The sequence below is a fragment of the Patella vulgata genome, chromosome 2 (genome assembly GCF_932274485.2).
Source record: "Patella vulgata chromosome 2, xgPatVulg1.2, whole genome shotgun sequence".
Taxonomy (NCBI): domain Eukaryota; kingdom Metazoa; phylum Mollusca; class Gastropoda; family Patellidae; genus Patella; species Patella vulgata.
Window position 1 is genome coordinate 65,725,635 of NC_065880.2, and position 26,311 is coordinate 65,751,945.

The following is a 26,311-nucleotide window of genomic DNA, read 5'->3' on the forward strand; positions in this document are numbered from 1 at the left end:
AATTCCCCTAATTACCTACAAAAGAATAAATATGTCACAACCCTTGTCGACTGCTCGGACGATATAGCTGCTGTGGGCGTATGTTTTGTTGCTTGGCAACCTATCTTTATTTTTAGCTTTTGGTCCCTCCAGAGATCACAATTTTTATCCGATTTAAAAGTAACATTGAAATAAATCACCTTTACACCATAATGACACAGTAAGCAAATAGTGTAACAGTATGTAATACCTAGGATGTGGACCCTCTAGGTCTAGAGGTTACAATTTTTATGTCCCAAAGATCTCTGTTCCTTTCAATATTCGTGCATATCGGTCCATAACTTCCCGGATTATGGCTCCTGATTGTACGAAAAATCAAATTTTTAGCTCGAGGACCTTCGAAAGGTCTCAATAATTATCCAATTTTAAAAAACGTTCAAATATATCATCTGTACACCATAATGACGGTTGAATTTGAATTTACTGTTAAACTAAAGTGACCATTGATTTCGTGAAAATCAGACCGAATTTAAACTGCCAAAAAAACGGCCACTCCTTGTATGCAAATGTAAAAGTATGTAATACCAAGGTTGTGGACCCACTAGAGGGTACAATTTTTTTCCAATTTTGGTGAACCTTAAAATGTATGTTTATATCCCAAAGATCTGAGTGCTCAGAAAATGTCCCCTGATTGTCCCAACAATTGTCTTTCTCTTAAACAATTTCTTGTGAACACTCTACAGACTACATTTATTATCCGATCTTCTTAAGATGTATATATGTTAACATTAGTGAGACAAGAAATCCTATTGAATTTCAGCCACTTCAAGAGTTATGGCCCTTTGAAGAATCTTGTGAACACTTTCATGACAAAGGCTATAATCTATTCTGTATGAAGTTTATGTGCATTATTCACAACCTGTCTCTTTATTTCGGGGATGATAATTATCCAGTAAACTATTACATCTGGTGATCGGAAGGAAATGACTGAACTTATACTCTATGGTGATGGGAGCCACACGATCCTCAGAATTTTTATATGCCCACATTTTCATGTGGACGTATATTGTCATCACCCCTGTCCATCCGTCCACAATTGTTTGTGAACAGTCTACAGGTCACAAATTTTATCCGATTCCAATGAAACTTGAAATGAAATATAGGTTTATCACCCTAAGATCTCGGTTCCTTTCGATATTGGCATTATCGGACTGTAAATTCATGGATTATGGCCCCTGATTGTACGAAAAATCACATTTTTAGCTTGTGAACACTGTAGAGGTCACAATTTTTATCCGATTTGGTTTAAACTTGAAATGTATGCTTATAACCCAAAGATCTCGGTTCCTGTCGATATTCGTGCATATCGGAACGTAACTTCCTGAATTATGGCCCCTGATTGTACGAAAAATCGCATTTTTAGCTTGTGGACCCTATAGAGGTCCCTTTTTTTATCTGATTTAAAAAGCCGTATTATTATATCACCGTTACACCCTAAGGACGACTGACTTCGAATTTCGTGAAAATCGGCCCAAAACTGACAGACAAAATGGCCGGTCTTCGTTCTCAAATAGCGTAAAAATATGGTATGTCAAGGTTATGGACCCTATAGAGGTCACAATTTTAATCTGATTTTGTTGAAACTTGAAATGTAAGTTTATAACCCAACGATCTCGGTTCCTTTCGATATTCGCGCATATCAGACCGTAACTTCCTGAATTATGGCCCCTGATTGTAAGAAAAATTGTGTTTTTAGCTTGTGGACCCTAAAGAGGTCATAATTTTTTTCCGATTTCAAAAAACGTATTATTATATCACCGTTACACCCTAAGGAGGGCTGAGTTCGAATTTCGTGAAAATCGGCCCAAAACTGACCCACAAAATGGCCGCCCTTAGTTCTCAAATAGCGTAAAAAGAATGGTATATCAAGGTTGTGGACCCTATAGAGGTCACAATTTTAATCTGATTTTGTTGAAACTTGAAATGTAAGTTTATAACCCAAAGATCTCGGTTCCTTTCGATATTCGCGCATATCAGACCGTAACTTCCTGAATTATGGCCCCTGATTGTAAGAAAAATTGTGTTTTTAGCTTGTGGACCCTAAAGAGGTCATAATTTTTTTCCAATTTCAAAAAACGTATTATTATATCACCGTTACACCCTAAGGAGGGCTGAGTTCGAATTTCGTGAAAATCGGCCCAAAACTGACCCACAAAATGGCCGCCCTTCGTTCTCAAATAGCGTAAAAAGAATGGTATATCAAGGTTGTGGACCCTATAGAGGTCACAATTTTTATCCGATTTTGTTGAAACTTGAAATGTAAGTTTATAACACAAAGATCTTCAATATTCGCGCATATCGGATCGTAACTTCCTGAATTATGGCCCGATTGTACGAAAAATTGCGTTTTTAGCTTGTGGACTCTATAGAGGTCATAATTTTTATCCGATTTAAAAAAACGTATTATTATATCACCGTTACACCCTAAGGACGGCCGAGTTTGAATTTCGAAATGTAAGTTTATAACCCAAAGATCTCGGTTGCTTTCGATATTTGCGCATATGGAATTGTAATTTCCTGGATTGTGGCCCTTGATTGTAGGAAAAATCACTTTCGTTTTAGCTTGTTCTCTATCCATCTCTCGAAAATGTGGGCGTATCCTGCCTGGCAGCTGCTGGTTATTTCAAGAATATTCTTAGAACCAGACTATTTGTTTTTGTGGATGGCCTATATTATAATTGTTAGAGGAAGGGACAGTCCATCAAACTGAATTTTAACATTAAAATACTATATTTATAATTGTTACAGGAAGAACAGATGGATTCTGATTTATGGGCCAGTGGTAATGAAAGGTAGGTCTAATACAGTCATTTCCATATATATCTAATCTGCAAATATTTCAACATTATGTTCAAATCTCAAATTAAAGACATAAGAAAAAGTTAAATTAAGACAATGTTTAACAGGTCTATATTAAAGTTACAGTGATTAAAATGAGATGAAGAAGCCTATTTAATTTCAATAGTTTTCGTTTATTATGTCTAGAGTTTTGGCGCTTGTTTCACATTGTTGGACCTTGTGAACGCTCTGATGCCAAAAGTTATCATCCGATCTATGTGAAATTTATATGCATTATTTAAGTTAGTGAAACAAAGAAGCCTATTGAATTTCAGCAATTTCCTTTTATTACATCTAGAGTTATGGCCCCTGTTTCACTTTATTGAACTTTGTGAACACTCTTTCGCCAAAAGTTATCATCCGATCTTTGTGAAATTTATATGTGTTATTTGAATTAGTGAAACTCTGAAGCCCTGTGATTTTCAGCAATTTCCCTTAATTACTTCTAAAGTTATGGCCCTTATTTCACTTTATTGAATCTTGTGAAAGCTATAACATCAAAAGTTATCTGCCTATATGTATGAAATTTATATGTGTCATTTAAATTAGTAATAAGAAGAATCCTATTCAATTTTAGCAATTTCCGTTTTTTTACTTCTAGAGTTAAGGCCCTTGTTGCACCTTGTCAACACTATAATATCTAAAGTTATCTGCTGATATGTATGAAATTTATGTGTCATTTAAATTAGTAAAAAGAAGAATCCTATTGAATTTCAGCAATTTCCGTTTATTAATTCTAGAGTTATGGCCCTTGTTTGACTTTGTTGCACCTTGTGAACACTCTAACATCAAAAGTTATCTGCCGATCTGTATGAAATTTATATGCGTCATTTAAATTAGTAAAAAGAAGAATCCTATCAAATTTCAGCAATTTACATTTATTATTCTAGAGTTATGGCCCTTGTTTCAATTTGTATGAAATGTATATGCATCATTTAGATTAGTGAAACCACAAAGCCTATTGAATTTCAGCAATTTACAATAATTACTTTTACAGTTATGACCCTTGTTTCACGTTGTTCAATCTTGTTAATGCTCGATTGATGAAAGTTATCAACCAATATGTATGAAATTTATATGCATCATTTCATTTGTGAAATGGAGGTCTATTTTATTTCAGCAATTTCCGTCAATTATGTCTAGAGTTATGGCCCATGTCTTACTTTGTGAACCTTGTGAACGTTCTAATGACAAAAGTTATCATCCGACCTGAATGAAATTTATATGCATTATTTAAATTACTAAAACGAAAAAGCCTGTTAAATTTCAATATTTTCTGTAAATTTCTTCCCGAGTTAAGGCACTTGTTTTAGTTTGTAGAACCTTGTGAACCCTCAAACGACAAAAATTATAATCTGATCTGTATGATATTGTCTTGTAAATGCCCCCAATTACCTCCAAAAGAATAAACATACGTCAACCCTTGTAAACCACTCGGATGATTTAGCTGCTGTGGGCATATGTTTTGTTGCCTGGCAACCTATCTTTAATTAATATCATACTTTTTAGTGATTCAAGTGTATATTCTGATTGGATGGGTGATAGAGAAACAAACCTACAACCTCCTAAACGTGTGTCAACAAGAACACGCAAGAGGAAAAGAGTAACTTCATCAGAAGATGATATTGATGATGACGATAACAGTAGGAGCGGTGGTCCCCGTGAATGTAAACCTAAGAAGAAGAAACCTCCTCCAAAGAAACGACGACAAGCAACAGTAAGTCGATTGATTTGTGTTATAATAGTTATTTAGTACAGTAATAAGATTGAATTAAACAGACAGAACTCCATTTCATTCCTGTTACTTACAGAATCAAATTTATCAATTCTGTGTTATACATATCTATGTTTAAATGGTACTACCCAAAATACCTGGGTGATCTCTTACAATCCTATACTCCTGCAAGGACCTTAAAGATACATTATCTGATTTAAAAAAACATGTGAATATATCGCCATTGCACACTAAGATCTTGGTTCCTTTTGCCAATCGTGTATATCCGAACATAATTTCCTGGATTATGGCTCCTGATTGTTCGAAAAATCACGTTTTTAGCTTGTCGTCCAAGTAGAGGTCACAATATTTATCCAATTTAAAAAGACATGTGAATATATCACCATTACACACTAAGATCTTGGTTCCTGGATTAAGGCTCCTGATTGTTTGAAAAATCCCATTTTAGCTTGCGGATTCTCTAGAGGTCACAATTTTAAAAACCGTTTAAATATTTCATCATTCCACCATAATGAAGGTTGAATTCGAATTTCAAGAAAATTGAAATGAAACTGCCCGACAAAATGCCCGCTCTTTGTATGTAAAATTGTGGAAAAGTATGCAATACGAAGGTTGTGAACCCTCTAGAGGTCACAATTTTTATCAGATTCTGATGAAACTTAAAACATACATGTATCTTTATATCCCAAAGATCTCAGTCCCTTTTGATATTTGCGCAATTCAGACCATTACTTTCTGGATTATTGCCACTGATTGTACAAAAAATCCTGTTGGTTTTTTTTAACTCGTTCTCTATCCATCTCTTGCAACATGTGGCCTGGCAGTCGCTGGTTGTTTAAGAAAGCATTCACTTTGACAGTTTTGATAATTTTGGAACTGCGCTTTGTGCATGCTCATGCATGGATATTGCGCAATATAAATAGACTATTATTATTATTATATATTACTATTTAGGGTTTCACACTGCGTAGCTTGTGTGAAACACTATTGTTTTTGTTCGGATTATTCTTCTTCTTCTTCTTATTATTATTATTTTTCCATTTGAGCATATCTTAGAAACTACTTGTCGGATCGATTCGATGTCTTCGGTTTTAATGGGAAAGTGGGTTTGACTTAGATTTTAAAGCTATTCCTAACGTTCTGCGACAAAGCGAAATGTCCGAAATCACCAAAGTTGTCGTTTTTCGAAATTTTGCCGTAATGTTATCAATAATTGTCGGATTGTAATATTTGATACATTTTGACATAGCCGGAGACAAGGCACATAGCTACAGTTCTTTAGATTTTTATACGCCCACATTTTCATGTGGACGTATATTGTCGTCGCCCCCGTCCGTCCGTAATTGTTTGTGAACAGTCTACAGGTCACAATTTTTATCCGAATCTTGAAATATAGGTTTATCACCCTAAGATCTCGGTTCCTTTCGATATTGGCATGTATCGGACTGTAACTACATGGATTATGGCCCCTGATTGTACGAAAAATCACGTTTTTAGCTTGTGAACACTGTAGAGGTCACAATTTTTATCCGATTTGGTTCAAACTTGAAATGTATGCTTATAACCCAAAGATCTTGGTTCCTTTCGATATTCGCGCATATCAGAACGTAACTTCCTGAATTATGGCCCCTGATTGTACGAAAAGTCATGTTTTTAGCTTGTGGACCCTATAGAGGTCATAATTTTTATCTGATTTTAAAAAACGTATTATTATACCACCTTTACACCCTAAGGAGGGCTGAGTTCGAATTTCATGAAAATCGGCCCAAAACTGACAGACAAAATGGCCGACCTTCGTTCTCAAATAGAGTAAAAATATGGTATATCAAGGTTGTGGACGCTATAGAGGTCACAATTTTTATCCGATTTTGTTGAACCTTGAAATGTAAGTTTCTAACCCAAAGATCTTGGTTTCTTTCAATATTCGCGTATATTGGACCGTAACTTCCTGAATTATGGCCCCTGATTGTACGAAAAATCGCGTTTTTAGCTTGTGGGCCTTATAGAGGTCATAATTTTTATCCGATTTAAAAAACTGTATTATTATATCACCGTTACACCCTAAGGATGGTTGAGTTTGAATTTCGTGAAAATCGGCCCAAAACTGACAGACAAAATGGCTGCCCTTTGTTCCCAGATAGTGTAAAAATATGGTATATAAAGGTTGTGGACCCTATAGAGGTCACAATTTTTATCCGATTTTGTTGAAACTTGAAATGTAAGTTTATAACCCAAAGATCTCGGTTCCTTTCGATATTCGCGTATATCGGAATGTAACTTCCTGAGTTGTGGCCCCTGATTGTACGAAAAACCGCGTTTTTAGCTTGTGGGCCCTATAGAGGTCATAATTTTTATCCGATTTAAAAAAACGTATTATTATATCACCGTTATACCCTAAGGACGACTGAGTTTGACTTTCGTGAAAATCGGCCCAAAACTGACAGACAAAATGGCCGCCCTTCGTTCTCAAATAGCGTAAAAATATGATATATCAAGGTTGTGGACCCTATAGAGGTCATAATTTTTATCCGATTTTGTTGAAACTTGAAATTTAAGTTTATAACCCAAAGATCTTGGTTCCTTTCGATATTTGCGCATATCGAATTGTAATTTTCTGAATTATGGCCCTTGATTGTAGGGAAAATCACTTCCTTTTTAGCTTGTTCTCTATCCATCTCTCGAAAATGTGGGCATCGTATCCTGCCTGGCAGCCGCTGGTTTATTTTCGAGGAATCTTCGGACATATTAGGCGCCAAATTTTGATAATTTAAATTTTTACGAAAAACTTTTTTATTAATGAATATTTTTATGTGGTATTTTGCCAAGGGTTAAAGAGTCATCTGATTTGACCAAAAATGGCAGCCGCTGGTTTATTTTCGAGGAATCTTCGGACATATTAGGCGCCAAATTTTGATCATTTAAATTTTTACGAAAAACTTTTTTATTAATGAATATTTTTATGTGGTATTTTGCCAAGGGTTAAAGAGTCATCTGATTTGACCAAAAATGGCAGCCGCTGGTTTATTTTCGAGGAATCTTCTGACATATTAGGCGCCAAATTTTGATAATTTAAATTTTTACGAAAAACTTTTTTATTAATGAATATTTTTATGTGGTATTTTGCCAAGGGTTAAAGAGTCATCTGATTTGACCAAAAATGGCAGCCACTGGTTTATTTTCGAGGAATCTTCGGACATATTGGGCGCCAAATTTTGATAATTTAAATTTTTACGAAAAACTTTTTTATTAATGATTATTTTTATGTGGTATTTTGCCAAGGGTTAAAAAGTCATCTGATTTGACCAAAAATGGCAACATTTTTTGTCACCGTATTTTTCCTTAGCCCCCATTGGCTGATTCAGTTTTTCAGTCCTGGATTAATTATTTATTATTCAATTTGTATAAAACAAAGTTCATATGCTGTGTGGTCCAAAATGTCATTTATTTTGTTACCGGTACATTTTCCTTTCGGCAACGGAAGTGACATAAATTTAGCAAAAACTGCAATTTTGACAGTTCGGTACCACTTTTTGAAAGCAAATATTATTTTTTTCAAATCTGGTATGACTGAAAAGGTGTGCCCTGTTAAGGCGCAGAAATCATCGTGCTCAGTTTTTTATACGCCCACATTGAAATGTGGTCGTATATTGTCGTCGCCCCCGTCCGGCCGGCTGGCGTCCACAATTGTTTGTGGACGCTCTGGGGGCTAAAGTTAATATACGATTGACTTTAAATTTATACACAGTGTTTAAGGTCATGAGACGAAGAAGCCTATTGATTTTCAGTGATTTTCGATAATTACTGTCGGAGTTATGGCCCTTGATCACTTCAAAAAATCTTGTGGAAGCTCTAGAGGTCAAAGTTAATATTTGATTAACTTTAAATTTCTACACAGTGTTTAAGGTCATGGGAAGAAGAAGCCTATTGATTTTCAGCGATTTCCGATAATTACTGCCAGAGTTATGGCCCTTGATCGCTTTAAAAAATCTTGTGGACGCTCTAGAGGTCAAAGTTAATATCCGATTGACTTTAAATTTATACACAGTGTTTAAGGTCATGGGACGAAAAAGCCTATTGATTTTCAGCGATTTCCGATAATTACTGCCAGAGTTATGTCCTTGATTGCTTCAAAAAATCTCGTGGACGCTCTAGAGGTCAAAGTTAATATCCGATTGACTTTAAATTTATACACAGTGTTTAAGGTCATGAGACGAAGAAGCCTATTGATTTTCAGCATTTTCCAATAATTACTTCCAGAGTTATGGCCCTTGATCACTTCAAAAAATCTTGTGGACGCTCTTGAGGTCAAAGTTAATATCCGATTGATTTTAAATTTATACAGAGTGTTTAAGGTTATGAGACGAAGAAGCCTATTGATTTTCAGCGATTTCCGATAATTACTGCCTTGATCGCTTCAGAAAATCTTGTGGACGCTCTAGAGGTCAAAGTTAATATCCGATTGACTTTTAATTTATACACAGTGTTTAAGGTAATGAGACGAAGAATCCTATTGATTTTCAGCGATTTCCGATAACTACTTCCAGATTTATGGCCCTTGATCACTTCAAAAAATCTTGTGGACGCTCTAGAGGTCAAAGTTAATATCCGATTGCCTTTAAATTTATACACAGAGTTTAAGGTCATGAGACGAAGAAGCCTATTTATTTTCAGCTATTTTCAATAATTACTGCCAATGTTATGGCCCTTGATCACTTCAAAAAATCTTGTAAATGCTCTAGAGGCTAAAATTAATATCCGATTGACTTTAAATTGATACAGAGTGTTTGAGGTCATGAGACGAAGAATCATATTGATTTTCAACGATTTCCGATAATTACTTCCAAAGTTATGGCCCTTGATCACTTTGAAAAATCTTGTGACCCTCTAGAAGCTAAAGTTATCATCTGATTGACTTCAGATTCATACACAGAGTTTAAGGTCTTGAGACGAACAAGTATAGTGATTTTCAATGAATTTTTATGACTTGAACATGGGGCAAAACTTTATAAAAACCAAACAAATTCTTATGGTTTTCTGATTATTACTTAATGAGTTGTTACTCTTAATCAGATTTTAATGTATTATAAATGTTTCATTACCGAAAAAAGTAAAAATATGTGACAAATCTTATTGACTGCCCGGACGATTTAGCTGCTGTGGGCGTATGTTTCGTTGCCTGGCAACCTATCTTTTAATTTTTATTTCATTTTCAGATCATTTCAATGTAAATGTGAAAAAATGAGCTATTCACAACCCATTCAGGCTTTTCATGTTTTAAAATATTTCTTCGCAACTTTCATATAAACTAGTAGCAATAATCCATACGAAGAGAATGTATGTGAAAATTAGTTTGTAATATGAGCAGTTGCCGAGAAATGGGCAATTTTGCATGAGTCACTTTTTACGCTAGTTTGCCTGTAAAAGAGTCAATTATTATTCGATTTTCATAAAAGTGACACCATTTGATGCGTAATGTTAATTTTAACTAGGTAAAAAAATTTAACATTTTCAATGTCACCGGAAATGACGTAATTTGGGCAAAAAATTTATTTATAACCTTCAAAACCAGTAATTTATTCAAATGAGTCTTATTTGTTATTTGTTTAGAATTTTGATATTTGATTCCAATGAAATAATAGAATGAACCCATACGATCATATAGATATCACAAAATGGTTTCTAACTTGTTCAATTGCGGAGAAATAGACGATTTTCAACAAGTAACTTTTCAAGGTTTTTGGTCCATAAAAGTGTCAATTATTATTCGATTTTCATAAAATTTCCAGTGTGTGATACCTAATGCCATTTACGATTTCATACAAGTAATTTAACACTTTTACTGTCACCGGGGAAGTAACGTCATTTTGGCCAAAACTGTATTTTTAGCCTTCAAAACAGATATTTTATCCAAAAGAGTCTGATTTGTATTGTTTTTAAAATTATGATATTTGATTCCAATCAACAAATAGATTGAACCCATACGATCATACAGATACAAAAAAATGGTTTCTAACTTGTACGGTTGCAGAGAAATAGACGATTTTTACAAGTCAGTTTTCAACGTTTTTGGTCTATAAAAGTGGCAATTATTGTTCGATTTACATAAAATTTTCACCATGTGATGCCTTATGCCATTTCTGGTTTCATAAAACTAATTGAACATTTTCATTATCACCAAAAGTACTGTACACTTACATGTAACAAATGTATAAAATGAATTGATATTGCTGGATTTGGTTGATTCTCCGTCCATTTTATTTGATGTGTGCAATGCTTATGTGGAAACCTGTTTAATGGTTTCATTGGTACCGGAAGTAAAATATGTTTAAGGGTAATGTGGCACCAGTGAAACCCGTCATTACTGCATCGCAGTTCTAGTTTAATTTGTTATCACCACTGTCGGTCTTCCACAATTCCCTTTGTACACTCTAGACGCCAAAGTGATCAATGACTTGAAATTTATAGAGTGTTTTGTTAACCATGTAGTCTGCTGGTTGTGAGTGACAGAGGAGTGTGTTTTGGTTCAGGTGTGTGCTGGTCAGGTTAAATGATTGGGGAAGCATCGTAAGTCAGGGCAGTACTCCAGTAGAGAACTGTGTGATGTGAAGGAGGACTGAAGGTTGTGTAGATGAATGAATAAAGACTGATCAAAGACACCCACGTCCCCACCTATAACATAATCCCCTCTCTGGTCCTGGGAAATCAGGAAAAATAGATACCCCCCCAGTTGAAATATACCACACATGGATCTTGTTCTGTATAGACCTATGGGAACTGCAATATTTCTGATGTATTTGTCACATATCGCATTGTAACTTCCTGAATTATGGCCCTTCATGTTTTTAGCTTGTGGTTCCTCTAGAGGTCACAATTTTTATGAGATTGAAAATAATGTTTGAATATATCATCGCCACACCCTTATAACGGCTGAGTTCGAATTTTGTGAAGGTCGGACCAAAACTGCTGGACAAATGGCAGCCCCTCGAACACAAGTAGTGTAAATATATAGTATATCAAGGTTGTAGAGTGTGGACCCTCTAGAAGTTGCAATTTTGCTCCGATTTTGATGAAACTTGAAATATATCTTTATAACTCAAAGATCTTGATTCCTGTCGATATTTGCGCATATCGGATTGTAACTTCCAGAATTGTGGCCCTTGATTCTACAAAAAATCTCTTTTTGTTTAGCTTGTTTTCTCTATCCATCTTTTGCAAAATGTGGGAGTATCTGCCTGGCAGCCACTGGTAACAATTTCCATTAATATCTTCTAGAGTTATGGCCCTTGTTTCACTTTGTAGAACCTTGTGAATGCTCAAATGATAAAAGTTATCATCTGATCTGTATGAAATTTAAATGCATTATTTAAATTAGCAAAACGGAGTAGCCTATTAAATTTCAATAATTTCAATTTATAACTTCTGGAGTTATGAAATGTGTTTGACTTGACTTGAACACTTGAATATGAAATTTATGTGTATATTTTAAATCGGTAAAATAGAGAAGCTTATCGAATTTCAACAATTCAGATAAATTTGTTATAAGAGGCATGTCAGTGTCTAGATAACAAACCTTAATCTCTCAACCCTCCGTGTTTCGAGATAAGAGATGAGGCCATTGCCTTCAACGTAGCATATGCGGTAGCGATTCGCACCCGGCATTTTTAAACAAAATTAACAATAGTTTTAATCAAAACAACGATTGATTATTATTATTTATAATATTTCTACCAGACCCAACTACAATTAAGCATATAATCCTACCTGAAACGGGTACAAATCGTCGTTTTTAAAATCAAGGCGTCAAGCCGTTACTAAGACCGCCATCTTTTTAAACGATACGCTGTCATCATGAAGGCGGGGCTAAATATAAGGCTTTTATAACAGCCAATCAAAAGGGCAATCTAAAGCACAGTAACTATGAATGGATTTCGATGTCGGTGAAATGTCAGACAAAAACAACGCTTCATTAATTTAAACGCGAATATTTGGAGTTAGGCGACAGTTGTGCCACTACATTGGCCTCTGTAAGTTTAATTAATCATAATAGCATAAACTTATCTTATTTTAAAGATGTTACATGCATTAATAAAGAAATTGAGTTTGCCACTTGGAACTAAAGGCATCCAATCGTAGCTAAAACAAACACATCAGTATATCTCAACGTTTTTAGCTACGTTCTCGTAGATAGTCAGTGTCTTGTAAATGCTCCCATTACTCACAAAAGAATAAATATGAGACAAGCCTTGTTGACTGCTCAGAGGATTTAGCTGCTGTAGGCGTATGTTCTGTTGCATTATAAACCTGTAACGGTAAATCTCTTTGATCTTTGGGGTATATTCTATGCCCGGAATAACTTGCGGTCTGAAAGTCGGGGGAGGTTTTGGATATATACAGGGAGATTTGGTGTTATTCTTCTGAAACTTTTTCTTTAAACCTGTAAACAATTTTTTGAGAAAATAGGGTTTTTTTATCATCAGTTCAGGAGAAAAACCACCGTCAGTATACACGGAAATGACTTTGCAGAACAATAAAATGTTAATCCCTAGACATTTTTTTTATTTTTTTAGCATTTGAAATAAAATACCAGTATAACAAACACATAACTAACAGATATACTAGGAAAAATTATGAAAATCCAATATTAATCACACAATTAATGGCTGTCCAAAATTTCACGGTCAGTGGTGTAACGAACTCTAAAATTATGACATTAAATGATTATCTCCCTTGAAAATTATATGAAATACTGACTGCTCCTTTTGCTGATGACTTCCTGCTCATGGCTGAAGTTTTGAGGAGGTCAAATTTGAATTCTTGTAGAAGTTCCACGCAATTAGATAAGTCTATTATTCACCATAACTTTTTATTGTGTCAGTGGTGTAACACTGATTACTTGTTCATATGAACTAATTTAAAACATTTTTTATTTTAAGCAAATTTAAACTATTGAAACATCATCCTTTATGCCATGTGGTCAGTATTTAGGGAGCATTTATTGTTATAAATGTTCATAAAAGTATGAATGGGCCAGTGGTGTAACAGTCAGTGGTGTAACACTAGAAAATGTTATACCATTGACAGGTTTTGTTACACCACTGACAAAACTTTCCTTTTAGGCAATTTTTTTGCAAAACTGAATTGGTTTGCAATACATCTATCAAGAGTATTTTCTTTCAGATTGTTTATTTTATTCTTTTATTAAAGAGACATACTATAAAAGTAATGTTGCAACATTTTATGTGCTAAAGTTTGCTAGATATGTTACGCCATTGACAAATTGGTGTTACAACATTACCACAATATTTTCATTTCATAAATGTTAATATTTGTTTAAACTTTTTTAAATATTGATGTTCAGACTTTACTATTAAGCCTTTTTGATTTTGATGATTAGTAAAAGAGGCATTTAATTTGTATCTATGTAAAGAAAAATCAGTGGTGTAACAAAATAAGTCATTGGTGTAACAGTATTCTTTGTAGTTTTACATGATATTGTTTCATATTCAGAAGATTTGTTTTGCAAATCCAAATGTTTAAAAACCTGTTCTTTAATAATGACAAATAAATCATTCTAATCTTTATATGACAGTTTATTTGGCTTTTATCTTTTTTTTATTTATTTAAAAGTGTGAAAATATAAACATTTATGCTCGTTACACCACTGACATTTTTTCCAAGTGGATAAATCAAAAACCTTGTTATGCCGGAGAAGAATGACTTCAGAAAAAACCCTCAACAGAAAACCCTTGGCCTACCGGCCTCGGTTTTTCTTTCTCTCGGGTTATTTTCTTCAGTCTCTCTTTCCCCAGCATAACCTCAGTCTCATGCTTTATCCTACACTGACAACCTGTCTTATATTTTAGATGTAAATTCTTCATGCATGTGTATTTTCTTGGGTTATTTTTTTTTTTAAGCGCCGACCTCAAATAGATCAAAGTATTCAAGAAGTACCTGAAGAGTTCCGTCCACCAGAATGGCTGACAGATACAGTTCCTCGTAAAACACCTTATGTACCACAGATGGGGGATGAGGTTATTTATTTTCGACAGGGTCATGAACTCTATTTGAAGGCTGTTAAAAGAACTAGTGCTTATGAAATCAACATAGATAAGAATCAACCATGGCATAAAAACCCGAATCTCAGGGTATGTTCTAGAATTATTTCTTTAGTTTGTTGTAAACATACACCCACATTAATTTTTGATGCATCCATAATTTCTGGTCGGACTATTTTATGGATTTTTATACAACCCAATTTCAAATGTCATCAGACCTGTCAACTCGACCGCATTACGCGGTAAAGTGCCACGAAAAGGCCTCACGTACCGCTCTACTGCGCGGTAATAGATTTCTAACGCATTTTCAAACAAACAGTTTTTATACGCCCACATTTTCATCTTCATGTGGACGTATATTGTCGTCGCCCCTGTCCGTCCGGACAATTTGTTTGTGGACACTCTACAGGTCACAATTCTTATCCGATTTTGACGAAACTTGAAATATAGGTTTATCTCCAAAAGATCTTGGTTGCTTTCGATATTGGCATGTATCGGATCGAAACTTCATGAATTATGGCCCCTGTTTGTACGAAAGATCACCTTTTTAGAGGTCACAATATTAATCCTATTTTGATGAAACTTGAAATGTAAGTTTATAACCGAAATATCTCGGTTCCTTTCGATATTCGCGCATATCGACCATAACTTCCTGAATTATGGCCCCTGATTGTACGAAAAATCGCGTTTTTAGCTTGTGGACCCTATAGAGGTCATAATTTTTATCTGATTTAAAAAATCGTTTTAGTTTATTACCGTTACACCCTAAGGCCGCCCCTCGTTTTCAAATAGCATAAAAGTATGATATATCAAGGTTGTGGACCCCATAGAGGTCACAAATGTTATCCGATTTTGTTGAAACTTGAAATGTAAGTTTATAACCCAAAGATCTCCTTTCCTTTCGATATTCGTGCATATATGACCATAACTTCCTGAATTATGGCCCCTGATTGTACGAAAAATCATATCATATCTTTATATTCCAAAGATCTCAGTCCCTTTTGATATTTGCACATTTCAGACTATAATTTTTTGGATTATTGCCCCTGATTGTACAAAAAATCCTGTTTGTTTTTAGCTTGTTCTCTATCCATCTCTTGCAAAATGTGGGCGTATCCTGCCTGGCAGCCGCTGGTTTAATTTTCTCGCCAAAACTATGAAACTAAGGGAAGCAACTCTTTGCATGTAAACAATAAAGATTGCGATCGAATACAATACTTTGAATGCAACACAACCTGGAAATTTAATTTCAAGATAGGAACACTCTCTCGAATAAATGTAAAAGCAGATTTACGCAATCATGGGAGAAAAATATCCCGTACATTGAGAGGATAATCGCCATGGGGGGGGGGAGGGGCATAATTAAATGGATACCAATATTTAATTGTTATGCAAAAGTAATTTTTCACGCACCCTCCCCTCCCCTCTATTCCTAATATAGAAATACTATAGAATCTAATAAGCACACCAATTATCTTACATGAAACAATATTGACAAAAACTATCGGAATGGGGAACACGTCACAAGGATATTTTTTAAAATCATGCTAAGTTAAAAGAAAAGAAAAGTGGTACTGCCAGTTACTACTGGACTGGTAATTTAATTATTTTTTACGTTACTAATTATTTCTTTCTTTAGGCTACATATTCAATTTTGGTTTAATTACATAAATAATTTTAGATATGGTACCATTGCTTGTGTATATTTTATCTATTACCCATTTAATGCAATTTTTGTATTGTTGGTCCTGCAGTTTAGTGTATCATTTCTAAATTAATTACCCTTGGAAGTGCGAATTTACATGTTTTCGGATAATTATTTCTGATACTGAATAGCAAATGCTCCTCGTTGAATGAGGCCCGATCTACTGTACACAAAAGTCGATAATGATGACAATTCAAATTTTACTTATTTGGTCAACATCCCAGCTGCTGCCAAGACATTGTTGTTGTGTTGGCGAATTTTTACACCTTGCGTGGGTATCTTTTTTATACTCCCATATTGAAATGTGGTAGTATATTGTTATCGCCCCTGTCCGTCCGTCAGTCCGGCTCTATAGGCTAAAGTTAATATCCGATTGACTTTAAATTTATACACAGTGTTTAAGGTCATGAGACGAAGTAGCCTATTGATTTTCAACAATTTTCGATAATTACTGCCAGAGTTATGTCCCTTAATCACTTCAAAAAATCTTGTGAAAGCTCTAGAGGTCAAAGTTAATATCCGTTTGACTTTAAATTTATACACAGTGTTAAAGGTCATAAGACGAAGAAGCCTATTGATTTTCAGCGATTTCCGATAATTACTGCCAGAGTTATGGCCCTTGATCACTTTGAAAAATCTTGTGGGCGTTCTAGAGGCTAAAGTTAATATCCGATTGACTTTAAATTGATACACAGTGTTTACGGTCCTGAGATGAAGAAGCCTATTGATTTTCAGCGATTTCCAATAATTACTGGAGTTATGGTCCTTGATCACTTTGAAAAATCTTGTGAACACTCTAGAGGTTAAAGTTAATATCTGATTGACTTTAAATTTATACACATTGTTTAAGGTCATGAGACGAAGAAGACAATTGATTTTCAGCGATTTCCGATAATTACTGCCAGAGTTATGGCCCTTGATCACTTTGAAAAATCCTGTGGACGCGCTAGAGGCTAAAGTTAATATCCGATTGACTTTAAATTTATACACAGTGTTTAAGGTCATGAGACGAAGAAGCCTATTGATTACTGTTGGAGTTATGGTCCTATATCGCAATGAAATATCTTGGGGACACTTTCGAGGCTAAAGGTAATAACTAATTGACTTTAAAGTTATAAACAGTGTTTAGGGTCATGAGTTGAAGAAGGCGATTGATATTCAACGATTTCCAATAATTATGGCCCTTGATTACTTCAAAAAAATCTTGAGGTCTTGGAGATGAACAAGTATATTGATTTTCAATGAACAGCTAAATCGTGGTATTAAATGTTTTGTATACTAAACGTTAGCATGGCGCAGAACTAGAAGCCGAACAAATTCTAATGATTTTCTGATAATTACTTAATGAGATGTTACTCTTAGTCAGATTTAGTGTATTATAAATGTTTCATTACCGACAAATGAAAAAAATATGCGAGAACACTTGTTGACTGCCTGGACGACTTAGCTGCTGTGGGCGTATGTTTTGTTGTCTGGCAACCTATTTTATATTATAGGAGCAAGAATTAGTACGTATTATTGGTATACACTATGAAATTCGTCCACCAAGATTGTGTTGTTTACGTCTGGCAATTATTGAACCAGAATCTGGAAAAGCTTGTGGTGGCAAGTTCTCTATAAAGTAAGTTAACATTATGCTTTTACTATTAGAGATTCCATACTTGTCTTTTGTATACTCCCACTACAGATTTTGGGAGACGTAAATAATATAACCCCTACAACCTGACAGCAAAGCAAAGGAAACATGTTTGCAGTTTTTATATGCCCACATGGAAATGTGGTTGTATATTGCTGATGCCCTGGTCTGCCCGTCCATGTATCGGTTTGCCTGTCGATCAGCCATCCACAATTTCGTGTGATCACTCTACATACTACATTTATCATCTGATTGTTTTAAAATTGATATATGTTGTTTAAATTTCCACTAGAAGAATGGTATCGTTTAGAACGGGGTTTTTAGCGCTGGAAAGTATGCATATAGTTTACTTTCAAAACAGGTTTAGTTTCTCCGAGAGGCGTTTATAAATGGACGACCAGTTCACTTATTTATGCCGTTTATTTATTAGACGAGCCGTTCACTTTCCCGAGATACGTTGAAAAATCAACACACGGTTTACCTATCTAGGCCTTTTCTTATTACTTTCCCGAGATACGTTGAAAAATCAACACACGGTTTACTTATCTACGGCCTTTACATATTACTTTCCCGAGATACGTTGAAAAATCAACACACAGTTTACTTATCTACGGCCTTTACATATTACTTTCCAGAGATACGTTGAAAAATCAACACATGATTAATTTATCTACGGCATTGAACTATAAGATGAATCTTTTGATTTCTGCGAGCCGTTTATTCGATTAGTTCATTTTGATTACGATTATTTACATATGAAGTACGAATAAAAAAGGTGAATATAAAAAAAAATGCACACCCATAGACTATCACCTTACTGTGGTCGTGGTATTATTTATTATTCATTATCCTATAAAATTAGTATTCCACCATTGACAAATACATGCAAAATCGGTAAATCACGTCCCAGGTAATTATACAATTGGAAATCGGTAAATCACTCCCAGGTAATGTATCTTTTTTAAATCACAAATGAATTAACTAGTCTTCCATCTGTACACGTGGTCATAAGTCAAGCTCACAATGGCAGTGCGATAATCCCACGAAGGCGCAGATATCAACTTGTCGGCTTTCGTTTGAAGAGAGGCATGTTGTTATTAGATCCCAATTAACGGTGTTAAAGATTTTATGAATTTATGTTCACTCTGAATTTTATTCACCAATTGGCAACTTATGATGAAAATCATCAAATCATCCAAGTATTAAATATGAATCTTAATCCCCAATTGACAACTAATGATGAATATCATCAAATCATCCAAGTAGCAGGCCACACGAACTTTGACGCGAACGATACCAATCGGTTACGTGTGGTCGCGCTAGCTCAGAAACACGCGACCGATTTCCTGGTTACGCAAATTGAAATATCGGTTACGTTAACAAATTTCATTAACAGATTTATTCACATTTGATTAATTTTTATACAGGATGACTTTGTGACACGGGTCTAAATTATTTGTATTATAGCACAAACTCCATTCATTCATTCTTGGCATTTCATTTCTCCATCTTACCGGTGCTTTGACAGATCACGTATTTTGACACCAGGTATAGGCTATTGACCAGTTGCAAGCAGGTTGATTTACAAATGCCCCTCACTCCTAATTCTTTAAATGATTAGTTATATACCATAAATTTTGAAAGCGTAACTTTGGATTTTCAAACACAAAATGTGAAATGAGTTTGACTATTTAACATGTCGGCTATAATTCCAAAGAATTTACTACACGTGTTCCTTTCAGTTTTCACTATAGCCATGCTGTAGTACCAATGACCTGTATGTATGTCGTCATATATAAACAATTTTACTCTCCTGTCTATTTTAATATTATTTCATGACATCAAACTATTCTGTTTCCTTTTGAGACTTTGTGTATAGAGTGCCGAGGTTTATAATAAATGATGTTTGTCAATCAGTCGCTATACCTATGAGTGAGGCTATCTCATGCTACATGCTTGGATGCATGATTGCAAGTGACAAGTGTAAAATGAAGTACGCATGTAGTCTTCAGTGACCGAAAACAATGTGGTAGCTACCATTCCTGGTTTTTGAAGGTCAGATATGATATAAAAACGAAAATCCATTAGTAATTTTTGGAACCGATTCCCCTCATTATTAAAATGTAGGGATTTAGTGAAGTGGAACATTTTTTTTCTAATGTTTTATTGTTTAAATGGGGACACCGTGGGATTAAAGTCATTAACACTTAACCTAATATAATATTAAATATAAAAGAATAAAGATAGTCAAGTTATTTCTTTAAAAAATACATTCACTGCAAGTGGAAATGAATAATAGCACCATTTAAATCTGGATAAAACATGAAAACAGCGCAACCATTTTATGTAACCAATTGGTTACGCAATGGTCATCTGGTGTAACCAAAGAAAATGGTTACGCAAAGCATAAACCCACAACCATTTTTCTGGTTACGCCAAAATTTGAAATTTCGTGGCCTGAAGTAGTGTTCACATATTCGCTCACTCTCAATCAGATCCAAAAATAATTGAATTGGCCGACTATGTAACAAACCAATGAGCGAGGGTGAATATGCTACTCATCAGTGGAACCACTACGACACAGGGGAACATAGAACCAAAAACACTCTGGAAGGATGGCATTCAAGGTCAAGGATCAGGAAGCTAGTTGTTAAAGCTCACCCGAATGTTTTTGAAATGATCGCATTTTTACAACAACAGCAAAGTATTAATGAAATTAGAATCGTACAGAATGCCGGAGGACAGGAACCACAAAGGAAGAGACATAAATATGCCCAAATCCAAAGCCAGCTCTAGGAATTTAAAAGTAGACACGAAGAAGAGGAATTAACTTTAGTCGAGTATTTAGACAGGGTGTCTTCTTTGGCGAAATTAAATTAATTTGTTTTTATTTCTTAAAGTCATATGCCAAATATGTTAAAATGTTAGTTAATTTGTCACATTGGGGATTATGAAAGTGTAAGTTCTTATCATAACAATCTATAACTCCATTGTTACATTTTTAATCCATTTTAATCCCTGAAAGCTGGATTCCCACGAAGGCGTCGAAAACAACCACTTTTAATCCGTTACGGTCAATAACCATTTAATCCGTTACGGTCAATAACCGCGCCTTCGTTGGAATAAACCGTACACTAAACACTAAATACTAAAAACACAAATAACAGCATGAATACTAAAAACACAACACTAGACAGGGATTGAATTTGACGGACGCAAACACGCAAAATGCGTGTTGATTTTGTAGACTGTGTCTTACAAAATATGTCACACGAAAAGAAATGCGTGTAACATTTTTTCGCTTATTGTTACTGAATAACATGATTTCTTCTACACAAAATCAAGACCATAATTATGACAAAAAACGTAAATTCTTTTGATTATTTTCCTTCCTTGCAAAATGTAAATAAAGGGATGTCTATATCTGGCATTTTGTGACATATGCGTCATGTATTCAGATTTCTTTGTCAGACATTCGGAATTCTTCAGTTTTTCCCCGAATTGATCGTTTTTATTGTGGTAAAAATCTTATATTTTATTGGCTAGGAGTTTACCAAATTCAATAAAAACAATACACACATATCATAATTGACCTCGTTTAGTGTTAGACAATCTGTCCTTTCATTATTGTCGTAATATTCCATTAAACAAATTCCGACATCAATCAAAAATAAACGTTATTGGCGAAAGGTTTTCAAGTTTCACGCAACACAAACAGTATATTAATAGTAAAAAATCACGATATATCGCGGTTTGGATTTTTCTGGATGATATTTAACATAAATATTGAAAGACTGTTTTCCTTTTGATGTTATTTACGATATTTTATTGCTTAACGATGAATAAATACTGTTATAAACTCCCGAGTATTCATTCCACGAAGTTTGCAAATGCCGATACAGAGCTTTGTTTATACGTCACGTGACTTCTCGCTCACTTTTCCACCCGTTAGCATTATCCGTTTCTGTTCAATTTCAATACATCTTGACAAATTGTTTATACCGATACTTTGAGAGTTCCGGTAGACAGATTTAATTATCATTAACTGATTATAATAATAATAATAATAAGTTCTTTATTTTCAAAATCAGCATCGGACGTGTCATGCATAGCTGGCCGTGATCTGAAAAATCGCTATTTCAATTTGACTAAATCAATGGACACTTTTTGACATAGTACTTATGTCTTATAGTTTAATTTACTATCCTTGTATTATATAATGCATCTTCAAAAAGGTATACGTTTGAATGAGAAAAAAACGAGTTTTCAAGGGTAGCTATAAAAATATGCCCGGCCGAAAAGAACACAAACTTTTTTTATATATTTTTTGTGCCTCCCTCATATGTAAATATTTTTGATTTAAATAAAATATTATAATATTGAAAATTAAAAAAAATGGAATTTAACAACAACTTTTGCAAGTTTGTAAATTTTGTTTATAGATTCGGTAGTGTGTGCGAAAAATAATATTGACTAGAAATAATAGTACTGACTAGAAAGTGTTAAGTGAATACTCCAGGGGTATTTCCAACTTCTTATGCATGGTTATTTACATTTAAAAGATGATAAACTGAAAGTATTGACATTTCATAAAATATCGCAATATAGTGATTATATCGCGATATTTCAAGGAATATCTCCCAGCTCTAGTGTTGAGGACAGTTTTGGGTGTTCATCGTTTTGTTTTATTAGCCATTATCTTTTTAATGAAATGTAAGGAATATGTGTACACTCCAATGTATAACATAACATAAGATAGTATTTTCATCCAAAAAAAAATTGCCCCTTGAATTTCTTCAAAATCCTATTTTTGCTTGTACATTTGAAATCAACAAGCAAAATTTTGCTTGTGTGTTTTCAAATAAAGTTCTATCCCTGACACTAAAAAACAATCACTGGTTTATAAATAAAGAAATAGCAGCATGCACAAAAAGAAATCAAAATTGGAAAACAATCAACGGATTTATATATAATTGTATGTATTGATAATGTAAATGAACTATTTAAATCCTATACCACAGTCTGTAAAATTGTTAATAAAAATCTGTGTCTTTAAAAATATTCCGCTCCATCAAAATTCAGAGCCAAGCCAAACTAAGCCAGAGTTATTTTAGCATTCAAAATAAACGCAACTTTTATGTTGTGAAAGTCGTCTTTTAACTACGATTATCATATTTTGTGGGAAATGGCTTTATTTAACATCCGCTTCAACCGAGGTGACATCGCAGACAATTATCATATTAGTCACTAATCTCCTCTTAATCTATATTCCCATACACATTAATTACAGAAAAGGTCTGTGTATACACGGTATTATGAGCTATTCACCTTTTGGTCAGCCGATTGTTATTTAGAATATAGGATGGAGTCATAAATGAACGTTATTACAGTATGGATTAATTATTTGATTGGTCGAATGCTATTATTTTATTAATTCTCACCTGTGCTATGGGTGCCATACAAAATCATGTACAGTTGAGTCATAAATGACCCTTTTTATTAGCATAAATTAATTGATTGGTCGAATGCTATTGTTCTATTAATTCCCACCTGTAGGCTGTGATTTAGCCCCGAAAATCGTTTCATCTCGTCCCAGCAAATTCCGGGTGAAAATCTGACGCTTTGTTACATAATTTAACCAGTAGGCCGTCACTGTCGCATACTTTTCTGTTCCGATGCATTGCACAATACGTCTTGCACTTGAATTACATCTCGAACTATATTTGTCAAGTGTAGCCATAATCGGGTGAAAAAATCAAATTCTAAGCCAATCAGAAACCATAAAAGCAAAGATCGTCATAGGTCAAGGGTCAGTAGCCATAAATAGACCAGTGAATACCTTTTATGAGACGGAACACGTTGGATTGTTTACATTTGTCTGAGAGAATTTCTCTGCAAATATGCCGGGATTACTGGATAATATCACCTGTTAAATGTTGCATTGACACGGTAAAGACGACTTACCCCTGATCTGTGGCATAAATATGGCCAATAATTAGGAAATAGCACCAATGATTGAATGAATCTTTTATTTTCTGGAAACAAGTATTTCTTCAAAACTATTTCAGTGAAACAATATCCAAAAGAAATATATACTTAATACAGATGAAAACGATTTTGGCATGCTTGAAATACTGGTTCCGTCTTATAATTATATATAATGCTAAGAAAAAACAAATAATAATACCATGTGATCTGATCGATACAATTAATAATAATTCACCTTCATCAATTTTACTATTTTTTTTAAAACGAGAAAACAATAGACTTATTATAAGAGTATAGAGAGAGAGAAATGGGGTTTAACTTCCACTCGACACAAACTAGGTAATTTTGGTTCAATTTTATTCCAATAATTCGCTTGCGTGTAGTGGTCTTTAGCAGTGGGAGGAAACGGAAGGACCCAGAGAAAACCCATGAGGTTGGACAGGCCACCCTTCTCCTTGTCAAGTACAACCGTGGAATCTAAACCACGCCAGTGGACTCAATGACAGACCTTATGATATGCTACCCATTCGGCTACTCAACCCCCTATAAGAGAGTATAAGATTACATTTATTTAAAGAAAGAAATTAAAAAAAATAAACAAATGCAATTATATAAATTTCCTCGTACACAACAATACCATACACCACTAGTATTAAGTATATAATAATAATAAGAACATCATCATTTTTTAAAGTGTATTAATACTGGAGAACAGTTTCTTATGTGCTGTTCAGGTTCTTATATTCACAGAATACATGTATTTACACAGAGATCAGGTCTTGTGCCCATATACACTGTACAAAATTGAAAGATATATACCAACCAGTAAATAAAAGTACATATAAGAGAAAAACAAACAGTAATTACCTAAGTAAAATGGTTCTAGTAAAATGAATTAGAAATGAAATGGTCTAATGAAGATGGGCATATACGCCATACAGTGTGCTATAAAGCAAATTTTGCCTGGGCACAGCGCTATGGCCTACGTTTATATCAAATTACAACTGCCAAGGGATCTTTTTACGTGCACACCAATGTATACACAGGACCTCAACTAGACTGCTGTCCTTGTGCCTTGTCAGCCCTTCGCCTGCACCACTGACAAGGGGAAACCGTCGGAAATGAATTAGAATAAAAAAGTAAAATAAAAACATATAGTAAGCATAAAGTGACAAAATATAATATGAAAATTTATTGACATGTACAGTACATTCAAGTAAAACATATTTAAAATATGTAATATTAAAAAACCGATTACAAAAATACATGTATACAGGTGTAGGCCTACTCACATAATTTCATCAATATCATCATCACTATTAAAATCAATGTCACTGTCAGCATATGTTTGGCTGTCACTTTTATATTCGAACAATATACACAAAACCATACAAGAAAGTTTCCACTTGTAACAAGTACATCTATTACTGATCTATCTGTTAAAGTGTAATGCAGCTTGATTTACATTCACATTGAAAATTTTGTTTGGTACTTGATCTCTAGTCACCCTAACCCTGTCATTTGTTCAATAGAGTTTAATAAGAGGGGTTTAAATTTCCACAGCTACATTCAGGCAACCTGGGAGGAATGCGCCAGAATATGCCGCCTTTTTGACTGGTGATGCAATGGCAGAAATAATTCTTCATACATATTTTTTTCAAAAAAAGTAAGTGCACTTGTACCAACTCATCTATTTCGGTTCTAATTTTCTCCATAACATTGGGGTAGGATGGCCGAATTGTTAGCATGTGCGCACTGTATCATAAAGTCTGTCATTGAGTCAACAGACGTGGTTTCGAATCCCCGGTTGTACGTGACAAGGAGTAGGGTCGCCTGTCCAACCTCGTGGGTCCTCCCCTTTCCTCCCACTGTTAAAGACCCCTACCCGCAAGCGAATTATTGAAATAAAAAAATTAAAACATATGTTAGTCCCAAAATGACCTAGTTTGTGTCGAGTGGACATTCAACCCCATTTCTCTCTCTCCATAACAACTTGTTGGGTATGAGTACTGCACATTGTATTTCACCTCAATAATGATGACGCAGTCTTAACCATAGTGGTCTTCTGTCTTTGACTGAGTGGACTTCTCTATTGGTCTGAGTGGTCTTGGGCGGAGTAGTCCTTGGTCTGGGTTGGGAGAATATCTTCATCAGCTTGCATTTGCAAGAAAATAGGGAAAATGTTAAGATATGATCCGATCCCCTTAAACAAATTAACCAGACCTATTATTTTTTTTTTTTTTTTTTTTCTTCTAAACATCACTTTCTTTAACAATTTAGGAATCGTGATAATGTTTCATACACAGTTTGGTAAC

General features: G+C 34.5%; 2 protein-coding genes across 3 annotated transcripts in view; one reads left to right on the forward strand and one right to left on the reverse strand.

Moving 5' to 3' along the window:
• LOC126811146 (bromodomain and WD repeat-containing protein 3) overlaps positions 1 to 26,311 on the forward strand; it is a 274,126-nt gene that overhangs the window by 147,845 nt on the left and 99,970 nt on the right. For both annotated transcript variants that reach the window (XM_050536628.2, XM_050536629.2), the window contains exons 20-23: positions 2,788 to 2,831; positions 4,387 to 4,594; positions 14,527 to 14,757; positions 17,869 to 17,993. In XM_050536628.2, the coding sequence (XP_050392585.1) occupies positions 2,788 to 2,831; positions 4,387 to 4,594; positions 14,527 to 14,757; positions 17,869 to 17,993 (608 nt within the window). The remainder of the gene's footprint in view (positions 1 to 2,787; positions 2,832 to 4,386; positions 4,595 to 14,526; positions 14,758 to 17,868; positions 17,994 to 26,311) is intronic.
• LOC126811212 (quinone oxidoreductase PIG3) overlaps positions 1 to 26,311 on the reverse strand; it is a 166,439-nt gene that overhangs the window by 4,703 nt on the left and 135,425 nt on the right. The gene's annotated exons all lie outside the window — the stretch shown is intronic.